The sequence below is a fragment of the Corella eumyota genome, chromosome 2 (genome assembly GCF_963082875.1).
Source record: "Corella eumyota chromosome 2, kaCorEumy4.1, whole genome shotgun sequence".
Taxonomy (NCBI): Eukaryota; Metazoa; Chordata; class Ascidiacea; order Phlebobranchia; family Corellidae; genus Corella; species Corella eumyota.
This window is the reverse complement of record NC_137491.1, coordinates 1,916,324-1,935,149: the sequence shown is the minus strand read 5'-3', so window position 1 is coordinate 1,935,149 and position 18,826 is coordinate 1,916,324. Positions and strand designations below refer to the sequence as shown.

General features: G+C 26.0%; 1 protein-coding gene across 1 annotated transcript; it reads right to left on the bottom strand.

Moving 5' to 3' along the window:
* Positions 1–366: 366 nt before the first annotated feature.
* LOC145741224 (uncharacterized) lies at positions 367–18,826 on the bottom strand. Its single transcript, XM_082558773.1, has 24 exons — positions 18,808–18,826; positions 17,439–17,547; positions 16,791–16,861; positions 16,133–16,243; positions 15,892–16,002; positions 15,328–15,462; positions 14,595–14,705; positions 13,477–13,587; positions 12,933–13,043; positions 11,815–11,925; positions 10,465–10,575; positions 9,307–9,417; positions 8,574–8,684; positions 7,224–7,334; positions 6,066–6,176; positions 5,555–5,665; positions 4,875–5,009; positions 4,397–4,507; positions 3,886–3,996; positions 2,728–2,838; positions 2,103–2,213; positions 1,706–1,813; positions 1,066–1,278; positions 367–560 (listed from the first exon to the last, which is right to left on the bottom strand). The coding sequence occupies exons 1-24, from the start codon at positions 18,824–18,826 to the stop codon at positions 367–369; spliced, it is 2,760 nt and encodes a 919-aa protein (XP_082414899.1).

Here is an 18,826-nt window from a genome sequence, read left to right as displayed (position 1 = left end):
AAAATTGGCAAAATCAAAGGTCAAACAAAACGGTGCAAAATCTAAAATAAAATTAACTAAAAGTGGCAAAAAAAAGTAATAAAAAAAAATTGTTTTACCTTTAGAAATTGTATCACATACATCATTAAATGAAAAGTAGTAAAACTAAAAAAAATATTGCTTTTATTAATAACAAAAGTATAAACTAAAGAGATTAGCCTATAGCTACTTACCTAGGTTAAAAACAAACAAAAAATGTATACAACAAGATAAAAGTATAACTAGTTAATTTTTACATCCAATAAACTTAACAAATAATTTTATTGAAACTTACCAATAAATGACAGAATAAAAAAATAAAAGAAACTTTATTAAAAATCACCTTAATTAGGGTGAAATCAGAACCCCAGTTGGTTTCCTTTGACACAAAATATTGGCAGTAAATCCAAAGCAAGGTACGACAACCCAAGAATAAGGAAAACTTGTGCCCATAACAGCACATGAACCTACCCTGCTTGTTGGGTCAATGAAGTTGCTGATATCTTTAACTGGTGATCCACTATATCCATAATACCAAAAATCTAAATTTAATGTTTTGTTTAAAATATTTATTCTAGATGTGAGAAGACTGCCTTTGGTGCCAAAACTTAGAGTAACATAAGTTACTCCAATTTAGTCTGACATTGACTTAGCAAGATAACTTTATTATATTGAACCGGCAGCGTGGTGTAGTGGTAAGAACACTTGCTACATCACACATGAAGTCGTGGGTTCAATCCCCACTGATCTCATGCTGTAGCACCCTTGAGTAAGGCACTATAAAAGGTATAAACTCCTGCTGAGCCAGCACTTAATCAGCAGTATAATTATCGAACAATTATAATCAATAATATCCCAAACTGCCACAGGCAACTCGAGACTGGGTCGGAGTAACTGATGTTACTCTATGTTTAAGTCGCGCATTCAACTTCTTGATTAAGTCGCGCTTTTCAGGTTATACAAGATTGAGATCAGTGGGGATCGAACCCAAGACCTCATGCGATTAAGTAAAGTTTTTTAAGCAATACAAAATATCAAACAACTTACCCAATATCTTTACAACGTTGATCCAAATATATGAAGTTGTAAAAACCCCTCTATTTACAATTGATTCAAGTTTACTCTTATAAACCCATGTTGGTTCACCCAACCAAGCTCCACCCCCATCTAATCTAGAACATGCTTTATTGGCCGCTGATTGACTGGTTGCTGTGACGTCATTAGGTATTCTGAAGGCAGCGTTGTTAAGAACGTACCAGGCTGAAAAATAGAATTTTTTAACCAAACTATTTTTTTGATTTTTGATTTGTACATAAACAGAAATTTTAGAATGATGACATCATGGCATTTTTAAGGTTCTGGGTTCAATCCCCACCACCCAAATACTGTAGAACTTTTGAGTAAAATCTATAAACAGTATAAACTTCTCGGCGGCTTATAAATATTATTGATCATAATCTATAATATCTCAAACTGCAAAACGCAACTCAAAACAGGGTTAGGGTAACTGATGTTACTCTATGTTTAAGTCGTGCATTCAACTTTCCCACATAGAGGATGAATATATATACAAAAAAACGTTATTGCCCCCTTTTAGAGGATAGTCTAAACAACCTTGCTACCTATAAGCAAACTTTTTTATCAAAAATATATTAAAGAATATTAAATAAATTTAACTACAACTTACTACATAATATTCCTTCATGAACCCCAACCTCACAAACACAAAAATAACTTCCAGCAGTATTTGAACAAGATGCACAATTTTGTTCAACATTACTACATTCATTTACGTCTTTTGAAAATAAAAATTGTAATATTAAGAATAATAAACCAATATAAAAAAAACATTATAAATTAGTATTAGTATATATTTTCCATGCGTAAGAAACTTTAAACGGTACAATATTTTCCTGAGCCCAAAACCTATCTTCTTTTTGAGCAAATATAATAATATCCCGAACTGCCAAAGTTGTCTCATGACTTGGTCAGAGTAACTGATATTACTCTATGTAAAAATCATAACGTTGACCTTTCCACATCACGGATAATAGATTCAAAAATAAAATTGCCTTTTTACAAACCTGTACCACAGTTAGTTCCAGTCCAGCCAGAGTGACAAGTGCAAGTGTAAGAGTCGTCCCCATCAACACAAACCCCATTCTTACATGGGTCAGGATTACAATCATCTGGGTCTAGTAATAAGTTTGTTAAAAGTTACCAAAAATGTTGAATACTTAAAATGTTGAATACTAAAAATGTTGAATATTAAAAATGTTGAATACTAAAAATGTTGAATACTAAAAATGTTGAATACTAAAAATGTTGAATATTAAAAATGTTGAATACTAAAAATGTTGAATACTAAAAATGTTGAATACTAAAAATGTTGAATACCAAAAATGTTGAATACTTAAAATGTTGAATATTAAAAATGTTGAATACTAAAAATGTTGAATACTAAAAATGTTGAATACTAAAAATGTTGAATACCAAAAATGTTGAATACTTAAAATGTTGAATACTAAAAATGTTGAATATTAAAAATGTTGAATACTAAAAATGTTGAATACTAAAAATGTTGAATACTAGAAATATTAAATACTAAAAATGCTAAATACTAAAAATGTTGAATACTAAAAATGTTGAATACTAAAAATGTTAAATACTAAAAATGTTGAATACTAAAAATTTTAAACAACAACATACTAGTATCACAGTTAGTTCCAGTCCAGCCAGAGTGACAAGTGCAAGTGTAAGAGTCGTTCCCATCAACACAAACCCCATTCTTACATGGGTCAGGATTACAATCATCTGGGTCTAGTAATAAGTTTGTTAAAAGTTACCAAAAATGTTGAATACTTAAAATGTTGAATACTAAAAATGTTGAATATTAAAAATGTTGAATACTAAAAATGTTGAATATTAAAAATGTTGAATACTAAAAATGTTGAATACTAAAAATGTTGAATACTAAAAATGTTGAATACCAAAATGTTGAATACTAAAAATGTTAAATACTAAAAATGTAGAATACTAAAAATGTTGAATACTAAAAATGTTGAATACTAAAAATGTTGAATACTAAAAATGTTGAATACCAAAATGTTGAATACTAAAAATGTTAAATACTAAAAATGTTGAATACTGAAAATGTTGAATACTAAAATGTTGAACAAAAACATACTAGTATCACAGTTAATTCCAGTCCAGCCAGAGTGACAAGTGCAAGTGTAAGAGCCGTCCCCATCAACACAAACCCCATTCTTACATGGGTCAGGATTACATTTGTTACAATTATCACATTTCGATTTTTTTAAACCTTAAAAAAATAAATTTGCGGACAATAAATGATAAATTAATCAATATAACCTACTAGCAAATTTTCCTAAATTTTTAGTTTAATGAATTTTAAAATTACTTTACAGTCTAAATATAAAGTAACTTTTTTTGAATTTATTCTCGATCTGAGAAAGTCAACTTCACAACCTAAACAAAAATAACTTTAGTATCTCAATCAAGTTTTCAGTTGCCTTGTCAGTTTGTAATATTATTAATCTTAATTGCCTGACAATTAAGATTAATGATTTAGTGTTTGCTAGGCAAAAGTTTATACCATTTTAAGTGCCTTACTCAAGGCCCCTACAGCATAAGAGTAATAAAAGAACCTTATGTAATAAAACCAAGTGTTCTGAATACTACACAAACTTGCATTACACGACCCTAGTCCTTGGTTGCCAATTAAGTTTGTTTAGTTACAAATGTGATGACACTGTTTTATGCTTAAGTAAATGATGAAACATCCTGACCCTAACTAAAGTTAAAACATGACTTAGTCAATAAACCAGAAATATAACAACAACATACTAGTATCACAGTTAGCTCCAGTCCAGTCAGAGTGACAAGTGCAAGTGTAAGAGTCGTCCCCGTCAACACAAACCCCATTTTTACATGGGTCAGGATCACAATCATCTGGATCTAAAAATAAGTTTGTTAAAAGTTACTAAAAATGTTGAATACTAAAAATGTTGAATACTAAAATGTTGAATACTAAAATGTTGAATATTAAAAATGTTGAATACTGAAAATGTTGAATATTAAAAATGTAGAATACCAAAAATGTTGAATACTAAAAATGTTGAATACTAAAAATGTTGAATACCAAAAATGTTGAATACTTAAAATGTTGAATACTAAAAATGTTGAATATTAAAAATGTTGAATACTAAAAATGTTGAATACTAAAAATGTTGAATACTAGAAATATTAAATACTAAAAATGCTAAATACTAAAAATGTTGAATACTAAAAATGTTGAATACTAAAAATGTTAAATACTAAAAATGTTGAATACTAAAAATTTTAAACAACAACATACTAGTATCACAGTTAGTTCCAGTCCAGCCAGAGTGACAAGTGCAAGTGTAAGAGTCGTTCCCATCAACACAAACCCCATTCTTACATGGGTCAGGATTACAATCATCTGGGTCTAGTAATAAGTTTGTTAAAAGTTACCAAAAATGTTGAATACTTAAAATGTTGAATACTAAAAATGTTGAATATTAAAAATGTTGAATACTAAAAATGTTGAATATTAAAAATGTTGAATACTAAAAATGTTGAATACTAAAAATGTTGAATACTAAAAATGTTGAATACCAAAATGTTGAATACTAAAAATGTTAAATACTAAAAATGTAGAATACTAAAAATGTTGAATACTAAAAATGTTGAATACTAAAAATGTTGAATACTAAAAATGTTGAATACCAAAATGTTGAATACTAAAAATGTTAAATACTAAAAATGTTGAATACTGAAAATGTTGAATACTAAAATGTTGAACAAAAACATACTAGTATCACAGTTAATTCCAGTCCAGCCAGAGTGACAAGTGCAAGTGTAAGAGCCGTCCCCATCAACACAAACCCCATTCTTACATGGGTCAGGATTACATTTGTTACAATTATCACATTTCGATTTTTTTAAACCTTAAAAAAATAAATTTGCGGACAATAAATGATAAATTAATCAATATAACCTACTAGCAAATTTTCCTAAATTTTTAGTTTAATGAATTTTAAAATTACTTTACAGTCTAAATATAAAGTAACTTTTTTTGAATTTATTCTCGATCTGAGAAAGTCAACTTCACAACCTAAACAAAAATAACTTTAGTATCTCAATCAAGTTTTCAGTTGCCTTGTCAGTTTGTAATATTATTAATCTTAATTGCCTGACAATTAAGATTAATGATTTAGTGTTTGCTAGGCAAAAGTTTATACCATTTTAAGTGCCTTACTCAAGGCCCCTACAGCATAAGAGTAATAAAAGAACCTTATGTAATAAAACCAAGTGTTCTGAATACTACACAAACTTGCATTACACGACCCTAGTCCTTGGTTGCCAATTAAGTTTGTTTAGTTACAAATGTGATGACACTGTTTTATGCTTAAGTAAATGATGAAACATCCTGACCCTAACTAAAGTTAAAACATGACTTAGTCAATAAACCAGAAATATAACAACAACATACTAGTATCACAGTTAGCTCCAGTCCAGTCAGAGTGACAAGTGCAAGTGTAAGAGTCGTCCCCGTCAACACAAACCCCATTTTTACATGGGTCAGGATCACAATCATCTGGATCTAAAAATAAGTTTGTTAAAAGTTACTAAAAATGTTGAATACTAAAAATGTTGAATACTAAAATGTTGAATACTAAAATGTTGAATATTAAAAATGTTGAATACTGAAAATGTTGAATATTAAAAATGTAGAATACCAAAAATGTTGAATACTAAAAATGTTGAATACTAAAAATGTTGAATACCAAAAATGTTGAATACTTAAAATGTTGAATACTAAAAATGTTGAATATTAAAAATGTTGAATACTAAAAATGTTGAATACTAAAAATGTTGAATACTAGAAATATTAAATACTAAAAATGCTAAATACTAAAAATGTTGAATACTAAAAATGTTGAATACTAAAAATGTTAAATACTAAAAATGTTGAATACTAAAAATTTTAAACAACAACATACTAGTATCACAGTTAGTTCCAGTCCAGCCAGAGTGACAAGTGCAAGTGTAAGAGTCGTTCCCATCAACACAAACCCCATTCTTACATGGGTCAGGATTACAATCATCTGGGTCTAGTAATAAGTTTGTTAAAAGTTACCAAAAATGTTGAATACTTAAAATGTTGAATACTAAAAATGTTGAATATTAAAAATGTTGAATACTAAAAATGTTGAATATTAAAAATGTTGAATACTAAAAATGTTGAATACTAAAAATGTTGAATACTAAAAATGTTGAATACCAAAATGTTGAATACTAAAAATGTTAAATACTAAAAATGTAGAATACTAAAAATGTTGAATACTAAAAATGTTGAATACTAAAAATGTTGAATACTAAAAATGTTGAATACCAAAATGTTGAATACTAAAAATGTTAAATACTAAAAATGTTGAATACTGAAAATGTTGAATACTAAAATGTTGAACAAAAACATACTAGTATCACAGTTAATTCCAGTCCAGCCAGAGTGACAAGTGCAAGTGTAAGAGCCGTCCCCATCAACACAAACCCCATTCTTACATGGGTCAGGATTACATTTGTTACAATTATCACATTTCGATTTTTTTAAACCTTAAAAAAATAAATTTGCGGACAATAAATGATAAATTAATCAATATAACCTACTAGCAAATTTTCCTAAATTTTTAGTTTAATGAATTTTAAAATTACTTTACAGTCTAAATATAAAGTAACTTTTTTTGAATTTATTCTCGATCTGAGAAAGTCAACTTCACAACCTAAACAAAAATAACTTTAGTATCTCAATCAAGTTTTCAGTTGCCTTGTCAGTTTGTAATATTATTAATCTTAATTGCCTGACAATTAAGATTAATGATTTAGTGTTTGCTAGGCAAAAGTTTATACCATTTTAAGTGCCTTACTCAAGGCCCCTACAGCATAAGAGTAATAAAAGAACCTTATGTAATAAAACCAAGTGTTCTGAATACTACACAAACTTGCATTACACGACCCTAGTCCTTGGTTGCCAATTAAGTTTGTTTAGTTACAAATGTGATGACACTGTTTTATGCTTAAGTAAATGATGAAACATCCTGACCCTAACTAAAGTTAAAACATGACTTAGTCAATAAACCAGAAATATAACAACAACATACTAGTATCACAGTTAGCTCCAGTCCAGTCAGAGTGACAAGTGCAAGTGTAAGAGTCGTCCCCGTCAACACAAACCCCATTTTTACATGGGTCAGGATCACAATCATCTGGATCTAAAAATAAGTTTGTTAAAAGTTACTAAAAATGTTGAATACTAAAAATGTTGAATACTAAAATGTTGAATACTAAAATGTTGAATATTAAAAATGTTGAATACTGAAAATGTTGAATATTAAAAATGTAGAATACCAAAAATGTTGAATACTAAAAGTGTTGAATACTAAAATGTTTAACACTAAAAATGTTGAATACTGAAATGTTAAACACTAAAAATGTTGAATACTAAAAATGTTGAATATTAAAAATGTTGAATACTAAAAATGTTGAATACTAAAAATGTTGAATACTGAAATGTTAAATACTAAAAATGTTGAATGTTAAAAATGTAGAATACCAAAAATGTTGAATACTAAAAATTTTAAATACTAAAAATATTGAATACTAAAATGTTAAATACTAAAAATGTTGAATACTAAAAATGTTAAATACTAAAAATGTTGAATACCAAAAATTTTAAATACTTAAAATTTTAAATACTAAAAATATTGAATACTAAAATGTTAAATACTAAATATGTTAAATACTAAAAATGTTGAATACTGAAATGTTAAATACTAAAAATTTTGAATACTTAAAATGTTGAATACTAAATATGTTGAATACTAAAAATGTTAAATACTGAAATGTTAAATACTAAAAATGTTGAACATTAAAAATGTAGAATACCAAAAATGTTGAATACTAAAAATGTTGAATACTAAAAATGTTAAATACTAAAAATGTTTAACACTAAAAATGTTAAATACTTAAAATGTTGAATACTAAAATGTTGAATACTAAAAATGTTAAATACTAAAAATGTTTAACACTAAAAATGTTAAATACTAAAAATGTTGAATACTAAAAATATTGAATACTAAAAATGTTGAATACTAAAAATGTTGAATACTAAAATGTTAAATATTAAAAATGTTGAATACTAAAAATGTTGAATACTAAAAATGTTGAATATTAAAAATGTTGAATACTAAAAATGTTGAATACTAAAAATGTTGAATACTAAAAATGTTGAATACCAAAAATGTTGAATACTTAAAATGTTGAATACTAAAAATGTTGAATATTAAAAATGTTGAATACTAAAAATGTTGAATACTAAAAATGTTGAATACTAGAAATATTAAATACTAAAAATGCTAAATACTAAAAATGTTGAATACTAAAAATGTTGAATACTAAAAATGTTGAATACTAAAAATGTTGAATACTAAAAATTTTAAACAACAACATACTAGTATCACAGTTAGTTCCAGTCCAGCCAGAGTGACAAGTACAAGTGTAAGAGTCGTCCCCATCAACACAAACCCCATTCTTACATGGGTCAGGAACACAATCATCTGGGTCTAGTAATAAGTTTGTTAAAAGTTACCAAAAATGTTGAATACTAAAAATGTTGAATACTAAAAATGTTGAACACTAAAAATGTTGAATATTAAAAACGTTGAATACTAAAAATGTTGAATACTAAAAATGTTGAATACTAAAAATGTTGAATACTAAAAATGTTGAATACTAAAAATGTTGAATACTAAAAATGTTGAATACTAAAAATGTTGAATACTAAAAATGTTAAATACTAAAAATGTTAAATACTAAAAAGTTGAATACTAAAAATGTTGAATACTAAACATGTTAAATACTAAAAATGTTGAATACTAAAAATGTTGAATACTAAAAATTTTAAATACTAAAAATGTTAAATACTAAAAATGTAGAATACTAAAAATGTTGAATACTAAAAATGTTGAATACTAAAAATGTTGAATACCAAAATGTTGAATACTAAAAATGTTAAATACTAAAAACGTAGAATACTAAAAATGTTGAATACTAAAAATGTTGAATACTAAAAATGTTGAATACTAAAAATGTTGAATACCAAAATGTTGAATACTAAAAATGTTAAATACTAAAAATGTTGAATACTGAAAATGTTGAATACTAAAATGTTGAACAAAAACATACTAGTATCACAGTTAGTTCCAGTCCAACCAAAGTGACAAGTGCAAGTATAAGAGTCGTCCCCTCCAACACAAACCCCATTCTTACATGGGTCAGGATTACAATCATCTGGGTCTAGTAATAAGTTTGTTAAAAGTTACCAAAAATGTTGAATACTTAAAATGTTGAATACTAAAAATGTTGAATATTAAAAATGTTGAATACTAAAAATGTTGAATATTAAAAATGTTGAATACTAAAAATGTTGAATACTAAAAATGTTGAATACTAAAAATGTTGAATACCAAAATGTTGAATACTAAAAATGTTAAATACTAAAAATGTAGAATACTAAAAATGTTGAATACTAAAAATGTTGAATACTAAAAATGTTGAATACTAAAAATGTTGAATACCAAAATGTTGAATACTAAAAATGTTAAATACTAAAAATGTTGAATACTGAAAATGTTGAATACTAAAATGTTGAACAAAAACATACTAGTATCACAGTTAATTCCAGTCCAGCCAGAGTGACAAGTGCAAGTGTAAGAGCCGTCCCCATCAACACAAACCCCATTCTTACATGGGTCAGGATTACATTTGTTACAATTATCACATTTCGATTTTTTTAAACCTTAAAAAAATAAATTTGCGGACAATAAATGATAAATTAATCAATATAACCTACTAGCAAATTTTCCTAAATTTTTAGTTTAATGAATTTTAAAATTACTTTACAGTCTAAATATAAAGTAACTTTTTTTGAATTTATTCTCGATCTGAGAAAGTCAACTTCACAACCTAAACAAAAATAACTTTAGTATCTCAATCAAGTTTTCAGTTGCCTTGTCAGTTTGTAATATTATTAATCTTAATTGCCTGACAATTAAGATTAATGATTTAGTGTTTGCTAGGCAAAAGTTTATACCATTTTAAGTGCCTTACTCAAGGCCCCTACAGCATAAGAGTAATAAAAGAACCTTATGTAATAAAACCAAGTGTTCTGAATACTACACAAACTTGCATTACACGACCCTAGTCCTTGGTTGCCAATTAAGTTTGTTTAGTTACAAATGTGATGACACTGTTTTATGCTTAAGTAAATGATGAAACATCCTGACCCTAACTAAAGTTAAAACATGACTTAGTCAATAAACCAGAAATATAACAACAACATACTAGTATCACAGTTAGCTCCAGTCCAGTCAGAGTGACAAGTGCAAGTGTAAGAGTCGTCCCCGTCAACACAAACCCCATTTTTACATGGGTCAGGATCACAATCATCTGGATCTAAAAATAAGTTTGTTAAAAGTTACTAAAAATGTTGAATACTAAAAATGTTGAATACTAAAATGTTGAATACTAAAATGTTGAATATTAAAAATGTTGAATACTGAAAATGTTGAATATTAAAAATGTAGAATACCAAAAATGTTGAATACTAAAAGTGTTGAATACTAAAATGTTTAACACTAAAAATGTTGAATACTGAAATGTTAAACACTAAAAATGTTGAATACTAAAAATGTTGAATATTAAAAATGTTGAATACTAAAAATGTTGAATACTAAAAATGTTGAATACTGAAATGTTAAATACTAAAAATGTTGAATGTTAAAAATGTAGAATACCAAAAATGTTGAATACTAAAAATTTTAAATACTAAAAATATTGAATACTAAAATGTTAAATACTAAAAATGTTGAATACTAAAAATGTTAAATACTAAAAATGTTGAATACCAAAAATTTTAAATACTTAAAATTTTAAATACTAAAAATATTGAATACTAAAATGTTAAATACTAAATATGTTGAATACTAAAAATGTTGAATACTGAAATGTTAAATACTAAAAATTTTGAATACTTAAAATGTTGAATACTAAATATGTTGAATACTAAAAATGTTAAATACTGAAATGTTAAATACTAAAAATGTTGAACATTAAAAATGTAGAATACCAAAAATGTTGAATACTAAAAATGTTGAATACTAAAAATGTTAAATACTAAAAATGTTTAACACTAAAAATGTTAAATACTTAAAATGTTGAATACTAAAATGTTGAATACTAAAAATGTTAAATACTAAAAATGTTTAACACTAAAAATGTTAAATACTAAAAATGTTGAATACTAAAAATATTGAATACTAAAAATGTTGAATACTAAAAATGTTGAATACTAAAATGTTAAATATTAAAAATGTTGAATACTAAAAATGTTGAATACTAAAAATGTTGAATATTAAAAATGTTGAATACTAAAAATGTTGAATACTAAAAATGTTGAATACTAAAAATGTTGAATACCAAAAATGTTGAATACTTAAAATGTTGAATACTAAAAATGTTGAATATTAAAAATGTTGAATACTAAAAATGTTGAATACTAAAAATGTTGAATACTAGAAATATTAAATACTAAAAATGCTAAATACTAAAAATGTTGAATACTAAAAATGTTGAATACTAAAAATGTTGAATACTAAAAATGTTGAATACTAAAAATTTTAAACAACAACATACTAGTATCACAGTTAGTTCCAGTCCAGCCAGAGTGACAAGTACAAGTGTAAGAGTCGTCCCCATCAACACAAACCCCATTCTTACATGGGTCAGGAACACAATCATCTGGGTCTAGTAATAAGTTTGTTAAAAGTTACCAAAAATGTTGAATACTAAAAATGTTGAATACTAAAAATGTTGAACACTAAAAATGTTGAATATTAAAAACGTTGAATACTAAAAATGTTGAATACTAAAAATGTTGAATACTAAAAATGTTGAATACTAAAAATGTTGAATACTAAAAATGTTGAATACTAAAAATGTTGAATACTAAAAATGTTGAATACTAAAAATGTTAAATACTAAAAATGTTAAATACTAAAAAGTTGAATACTAAAAATGTTGAATACTAAACATGTTAAATACTAAAAATGTTGAATACTAAAAATGTTGAATACTAAAAATTTTAAATACTAAAAATGTTAAATACTAAAAATGTAGAATACTAAAAATGTTGAATACTAAAAATGTTGAATACTAAAAATGTTGAATACCAAAATGTTGAATACTAAAAATGTTAAATACTAAAAACGTAGAATACTAAAAATGTTGAATACTAAAAATGTTGAATACTAAAAATGTTGAATACTAAAAATGTTGAATACCAAAATGTTGAATACTAAAAATGTTAAATACTAAAAATGTTGAATACTGAAAATGTTGAATACTAAAATGTTGAACAAAAACATACTAGTATCACAGTTAGTTCCAGTCCAACCAAAGTGACAAGTGCAAGTATAAGAGTCGTCCCCTCCAACACAAACCCCATTCTTACATGGATCGGGATTACAATCATCTGGGTCTAATAATAAGTTTGTTAAAAGTTACTAAAAATGTTAAATACTAAAAATGTTGAATACCAAAAATGTTGAATACTTAAAATGTTGAATACTAAAAATGTTGAATATTAAAAATGTTGAATACTAAAAATGTTGAATACTAAAAATGTTGAATACTAGAAATATTAAATACTAAAAATGCTAAATACTAAAAATGTTGAATACTAAAAATGTTGAATACTAAAAATGTTGAATACTAAAAATGTTGAATACTAAAAATTTTAAACAACAACATACTAGTATCACAGTTAGTTCCAGTCCAGCCAGAGTGACAAGTACAAGTGTAAGAGTCGTCCCCATCAACACAAACCCCATTCTTACATGGGTCAGGAACACAATCATCTGGGTCTAGTAATAAGTTTGTTAAAAGTTACCAAAAATGTTGAATACTAAAAATGTTGAATACTAAAAATGTTGAACACTAAAAATGTTGAATATTAAAAACGTTGAATACTAAAAATGTTGAATACTAAAAATGTTGAATACTAAAAATGTTGAATACTAAAAATGTTGAATACTAAAAATGTTGAATACTAAAAATGTTGAATACTAAAAATGTTGAATACTAAAAATGTTAAATACTAAAAATGTTAAATACTAAAAAGTTGAATACTAAAAATGTTGAATACTAAACATGTTAAATACTAAAAATGTTGAATACTAAAAATGTTGAATACTAAAAATTTTAAATACTAAAAATGTTAAATACTAAAAATGTAGAATACTAAAAATGTTGAATACTAAAAATGTTGAATACTAAAAATTTTAAACAACAACATACTAGTATCACAGTTAGTTCCAGTCCAGCCAGAGTGACAAGTACAAGTGTAAGAGTCGTCCCCATCAACACAAACCCCATTCTTACATGGGTCAGGAACACAATCATCTGGGTCTAGTAATAAGTTTGTTAAAAGTTACCAAAAATGTTGAATACTAAAAATGTTGAATACTAAAAATGTTGAACACTAAAAATGTTGAATATTAAAAACGTTGAATACTAAAAATGTTGAATACTAAAAATGTTGAATACTAAAAATGTTGAATACTAAAAATGTTGAATACTAAAAATGTTGAATACTAAAAATGTTGAATACTAAAAATGTTGAATACTAAAAATGTTAAATACTAAAAATGTTAAATACTAAAAAGTTGAATACTAAAAATGTTGAATACTAAACATGTTAAATACTAAAAATGTTGAATACTAAAAATGTTGAATACTAAAAATTTTAAATACTAAAAATGTTAAATACTAAAAATGTAGAATACTAAAAATGTTGAATACTAAAAATGTTGAATACTAAAAATGTTGAATACCAAAATGTTGAATACTAAAAATGTTAAATACTAAAAACGTAGAATACTAAAAATGTTGAATACTAAAAATGTTGAATACTAAAAATGTTGAATACTAAAAATGTTGAATACCAAAATGTTGAATACTAAAAATGTTAAATACTAAAAATGTTGAATACTGAAAATGTTGAATACTAAAATGTTGAACAAAAACATACTAGTATCACAGTTAGTTCCAGTCCAACCAAAGTGACAAGTGCAAGTATAAGAGTCGTCCCCTCCAACACAAACCCCATTCTTACATGGATCGGGATTACAATCATCTGGGTCTAATAATAAGTTTGTTAAAAGTTACTAAAAATGTTAAATACTAAAAATGTTGAATACCAAAAATGTTGAATAATTAAAATGTTGAATACTAAAAATGTTGAATATTAAAAATGTTGAATACTAAAAATGTTGAATACTAAAAATGTTGAATACTAGAAATATTAAATACTAAAAATGCTAAATACTAAAAATGTTGAATACTAAAAATGTTGAATACTAAAAATGTTGAATACTAAAAATGTTGAATACTAAAAATTTTAAACAACAACATACTAGTATCACAGTTAGTTCCAGTCCAGCCAGAGTGACAAGTACAAGTGTAAGAGTCGTCCCCATCAACACAAACCCCATTCTTACATGGGTCAGGAACACAATCATCTGGGTCTAGTAATAAGTTTGTTAAAAGTTACCAAAAATGTTGAATACTAAAAATGTTGAATACTAAAAATGTTGAACACTAAAAATGTTGAATATTAAAAACGTTGAATACTAAAAATGTTGAATACTAAAAATGTTGAATACTAAAAATGTTGAATACTAAAAATGTTGAATACTAAAAATGTTGAATACTAAAAATGTTGAATACTAAAAATGTTGAATACTAAAAATGTTAAATACTAAAAATGTTAAATACTAAAAAGTTGAATACTAAAAATGTTGAATACTAAACATGTTAAATACTAAAAATGTTGAATACTAAAAATGTTGAATACTAAAAATTTTAAATACTAAAAATGTTAAATACTAAAAATGTAGAATACTAAAAATGTTGAATACTAAAAATGTTGAATACTAAAAATGTTGAATACCAAAATGTTGAATACTAAAAATGTTAAATACTAAAAACGTAGAATACTAAAAATGTTGAATACTAAAAATGTTGAATACTAAAAATGTTGAATACTAAAAATGTTGAATACCAAAATGTTGAATACTAAAAATGTTAAATACTAAAAATGTTGAATACTGAAAATGTTGAATACTAAAATGTTGAACAAAAACATACTAGTATCACAGTTAGTTCCAGTCCAGCCAGAGTGACAAGTGCAAGTATAAGAGTCGTCCCCTCCAACACAAACCCCATTCTTACATGGATCGGGATCACATTTGTTACAATTATCACATTTTGATTTTTTTAAACCTTAAAAAAAATAAATTTGCGATCAATAAATTAATCAATATAACCTATAGCAAAATTTTTTAATTTTAGTTTAACAAAATTTTCTAAAACTCCACAGTTTTGATATAAAGTAACTTGCATTACCCTACTGTGGCCCTTAATTACCAATTATCTTTATTTAGTTAGAAATGCAATGACACTACTTAATTGTTATTCTTAATATAGTTTTATGCCTAAGTAAAAAATAAAATATCATGATCCTTACTCAAAAAAGAGCAGGAAATATCAAAAATAGGATCATTAACAGTTTGACAAGGCCCAAGATAGAGTATTGTCAAACTATTTATGGTACATCAATTTATTATTTCTAAATTTTATAATTAGTGCTAAACCAATAAGAAAATTATATCATAACTTTGTCACTAAACTAGAAAAGTAACAACAACATACCAGTATCACAGTTAATTCCAGTCCAACCAGAGTGACAAGTGCAAGTGTAAGAGTCGTTCCCATCAACACAAACCCCATTCTTACATGGGTCAGGATCACAATCATCTGGGTCTAATAATAAGTTTGTTAAAAGTTACTAAAAATGTTAAATACTAAAAATGTTGAATACTTAAAATTTTAAAAACTAAAAATGTTGAATACTAAAAATGTTGAATACTAAAAATGTTGAACAACAACATACTAGTATCACAGTTAATTCCAGTCCAGCCAGAGTGACAAGTGCAAGTGTAAGAGTCGTCCCCATCAACACAAACCCCATTCTTACATGGGTCAGGATCACAATTATCGGGGTCTAATAGGAAGAATAAAACTCTTATAAAGTCATTTTTACAAACAAACCAACATTTTTTAAATATAAGATTTATACAGCAATAGTTAATTAGCAAAACTCTTTTTTAGTTTTTAAACTGTATATTAATCAGTATTTCTTGTAACATTGGTTTTGACTATTAATAAAATTAAAACAAATCTAGTAACAATGGATTTACCAGTGCACCTGGGTGGATTAGTATATCCCGCTGGACATTTTTTTTGTAGATGAATAACTAAAAATATACAAATGTCATATGTGTGATACGAAAATGACTAAACAAAAATCCTAAAATCTTCGATAGCTTAAAAATATTAAAATTTTTTATTTTATTCTTAACATTATTTCTAATAAAAAGGACCTTAATTTGGTTAAACTAAGGTATTTAAATATAAAACTTTATGCCTGACAAATTCGTGCATATATATACCATAGGTTTTCTGTTTTTTCTTTTCTTAAAAATATTAAGTAATATATGTTCTACCACCACTACCTTACTTAGATATAATATAAAGCTAATGTGTCTTACTTTTATTAGTTGAATGATAACAAATATTTAATTCCTGATTCCAACAACAATTCCATCTTAAACATGAAAACCTGAAATATCAAAATAGAAATTATTTTCATTTAGATTATTTTTAAAACATAACTTGTATAAGCAGATAAATAAAATAAACTAACATTGCATTATAAGTATTTTAGAAAATTAGATTTAATCAGTTGTTTAGTTATCACATTACCAATATAAGAAAGCCGGAACCGTGGTTTAGTGGTAAGAACACTTGCTACACCACCATGAGGTCGTGGCTTCAATCCCCACTGCTCTCATGCTGCAGCGCCTTTGAGTAAGGCGATATAGCGGTATGAACTCCTGCTGAGCCAACACTTAATTAAAAGCTTAATTATGAAGCAATTATTATCTATAATATCCCAAACTGCCACAGGCAACTCGAGACTGAGTCGGAGTAACTGATGTTACTCTATGTTTAGGTCGCGCATTCGACTTTCCCACATCGAGGATAAATTATATATACAAAAAAATAAAAAATAAAATAAAAAATATAGTAAGATACTAAAAATGTATGATAAGTAACTAAAAAACTAAGTTTAAATCAGTTATGTTTTGAATTACTTAATAAATATAAATATGATAAAAAAACTATTTTATTCTTACTTTGTGATATAAAGTTGATTTCCGCACTTCTTTGAATTGTTTGAAATATCACAAAATGATAAAATTTTTGATCCAGCATAATTGGAATCACCTCCAAAATTTCTTACAACTAAAATAAATAATTTTTTTATTTTTAAAACTATTTTATTTTCAATTACTTTTGCTTTTAAGTTTTTTTTTCGCAGGAATGTCAATATAGAAATAAAAAATACATATATACATCAAAATATAAAAGATATGCAATTTCAAACTAAAAAAAACAGTTGTATTCTAAAAATATGACAAAAAATAAAACATATAAAAATCAATTTTATTTAAAAATAGTTTTTGATAGATTTTACAGTTACATATTTTCCCAAAATAGGTTTTTATAAATATCATCACTTAAAACACCAACAAACTTACTTTTTGGTACATATTGGTTGCGTGAAAAATAGTTTGATAAAAATATTTTTGGTTGTTGTGTTGGGGAGAAATCAATAGAAGATTCTTCTATTCAAAAATATCATAAAAATTCATGAATTTTAAACTTAATTTTTTCTTAGTACAAAACATAAACCATTTGTCCAGTTTAATGGCAGGTTAGTTTTTTTTTGTTTATATCTTTATCCTCGATGTGGGAAAGTCGAATGTGCGACTTAAACATAGAGTAACATCAGTTACTCCGACCCAGTCTCGAGTTGCCTGTGGCAGTTAGGGATATTATAAAGATTATATTTGCCCGATAATTATACTGCTGATTAAGTGCTGGCTCAGCAGGAGTTCATACCGTTTATAGCGCCTTACTCAAGGGCGCTACAGCATAAGCTCATTGGAGATTGAACCCACGACCTCATGTGCTTAAATTAATTTATGTAAAACTTACCTTTTTTGTTGCATATTAAATGTAAAATATTTCCTATCCGATTTTGGCAGCAATTTCTACAAATATTTATAAAATTATTATTGAAAACGAAATACAAATAAAACCCACGTTGGTCACACAAATAACGATATAGAGGATTTCCCCAACAACGTATTTAAAAAAAATTAATTTGTCCCCAATAAAATTATTTAATATTATTTTTAATCATTATTTATCTCCAATGTAAAAAAGCCAACTTTACGGCCTTAAACATAAAGTAAATTTTGTTACCTTGGAGCAGTCTTGATTTTCCTTAGGCAGTTTGGAATATTCTAGATCATATTTGTTAGATAACTAAGCTGCTGGTTGGTTTTTGTATTAAAAGATCTTATATCGTTTTTTAGCGCCTTACTTGAGGCCGTTTTAGCATAGAAGCAGTAAGTATTGGACCCAATACCTTAGGTAGTATATGCAAGTGTCCTAACCAATTTACCGTTGACCAAGTTTTCAAAAACAAAATATTACCTTCCAAGGCAATGTCCAT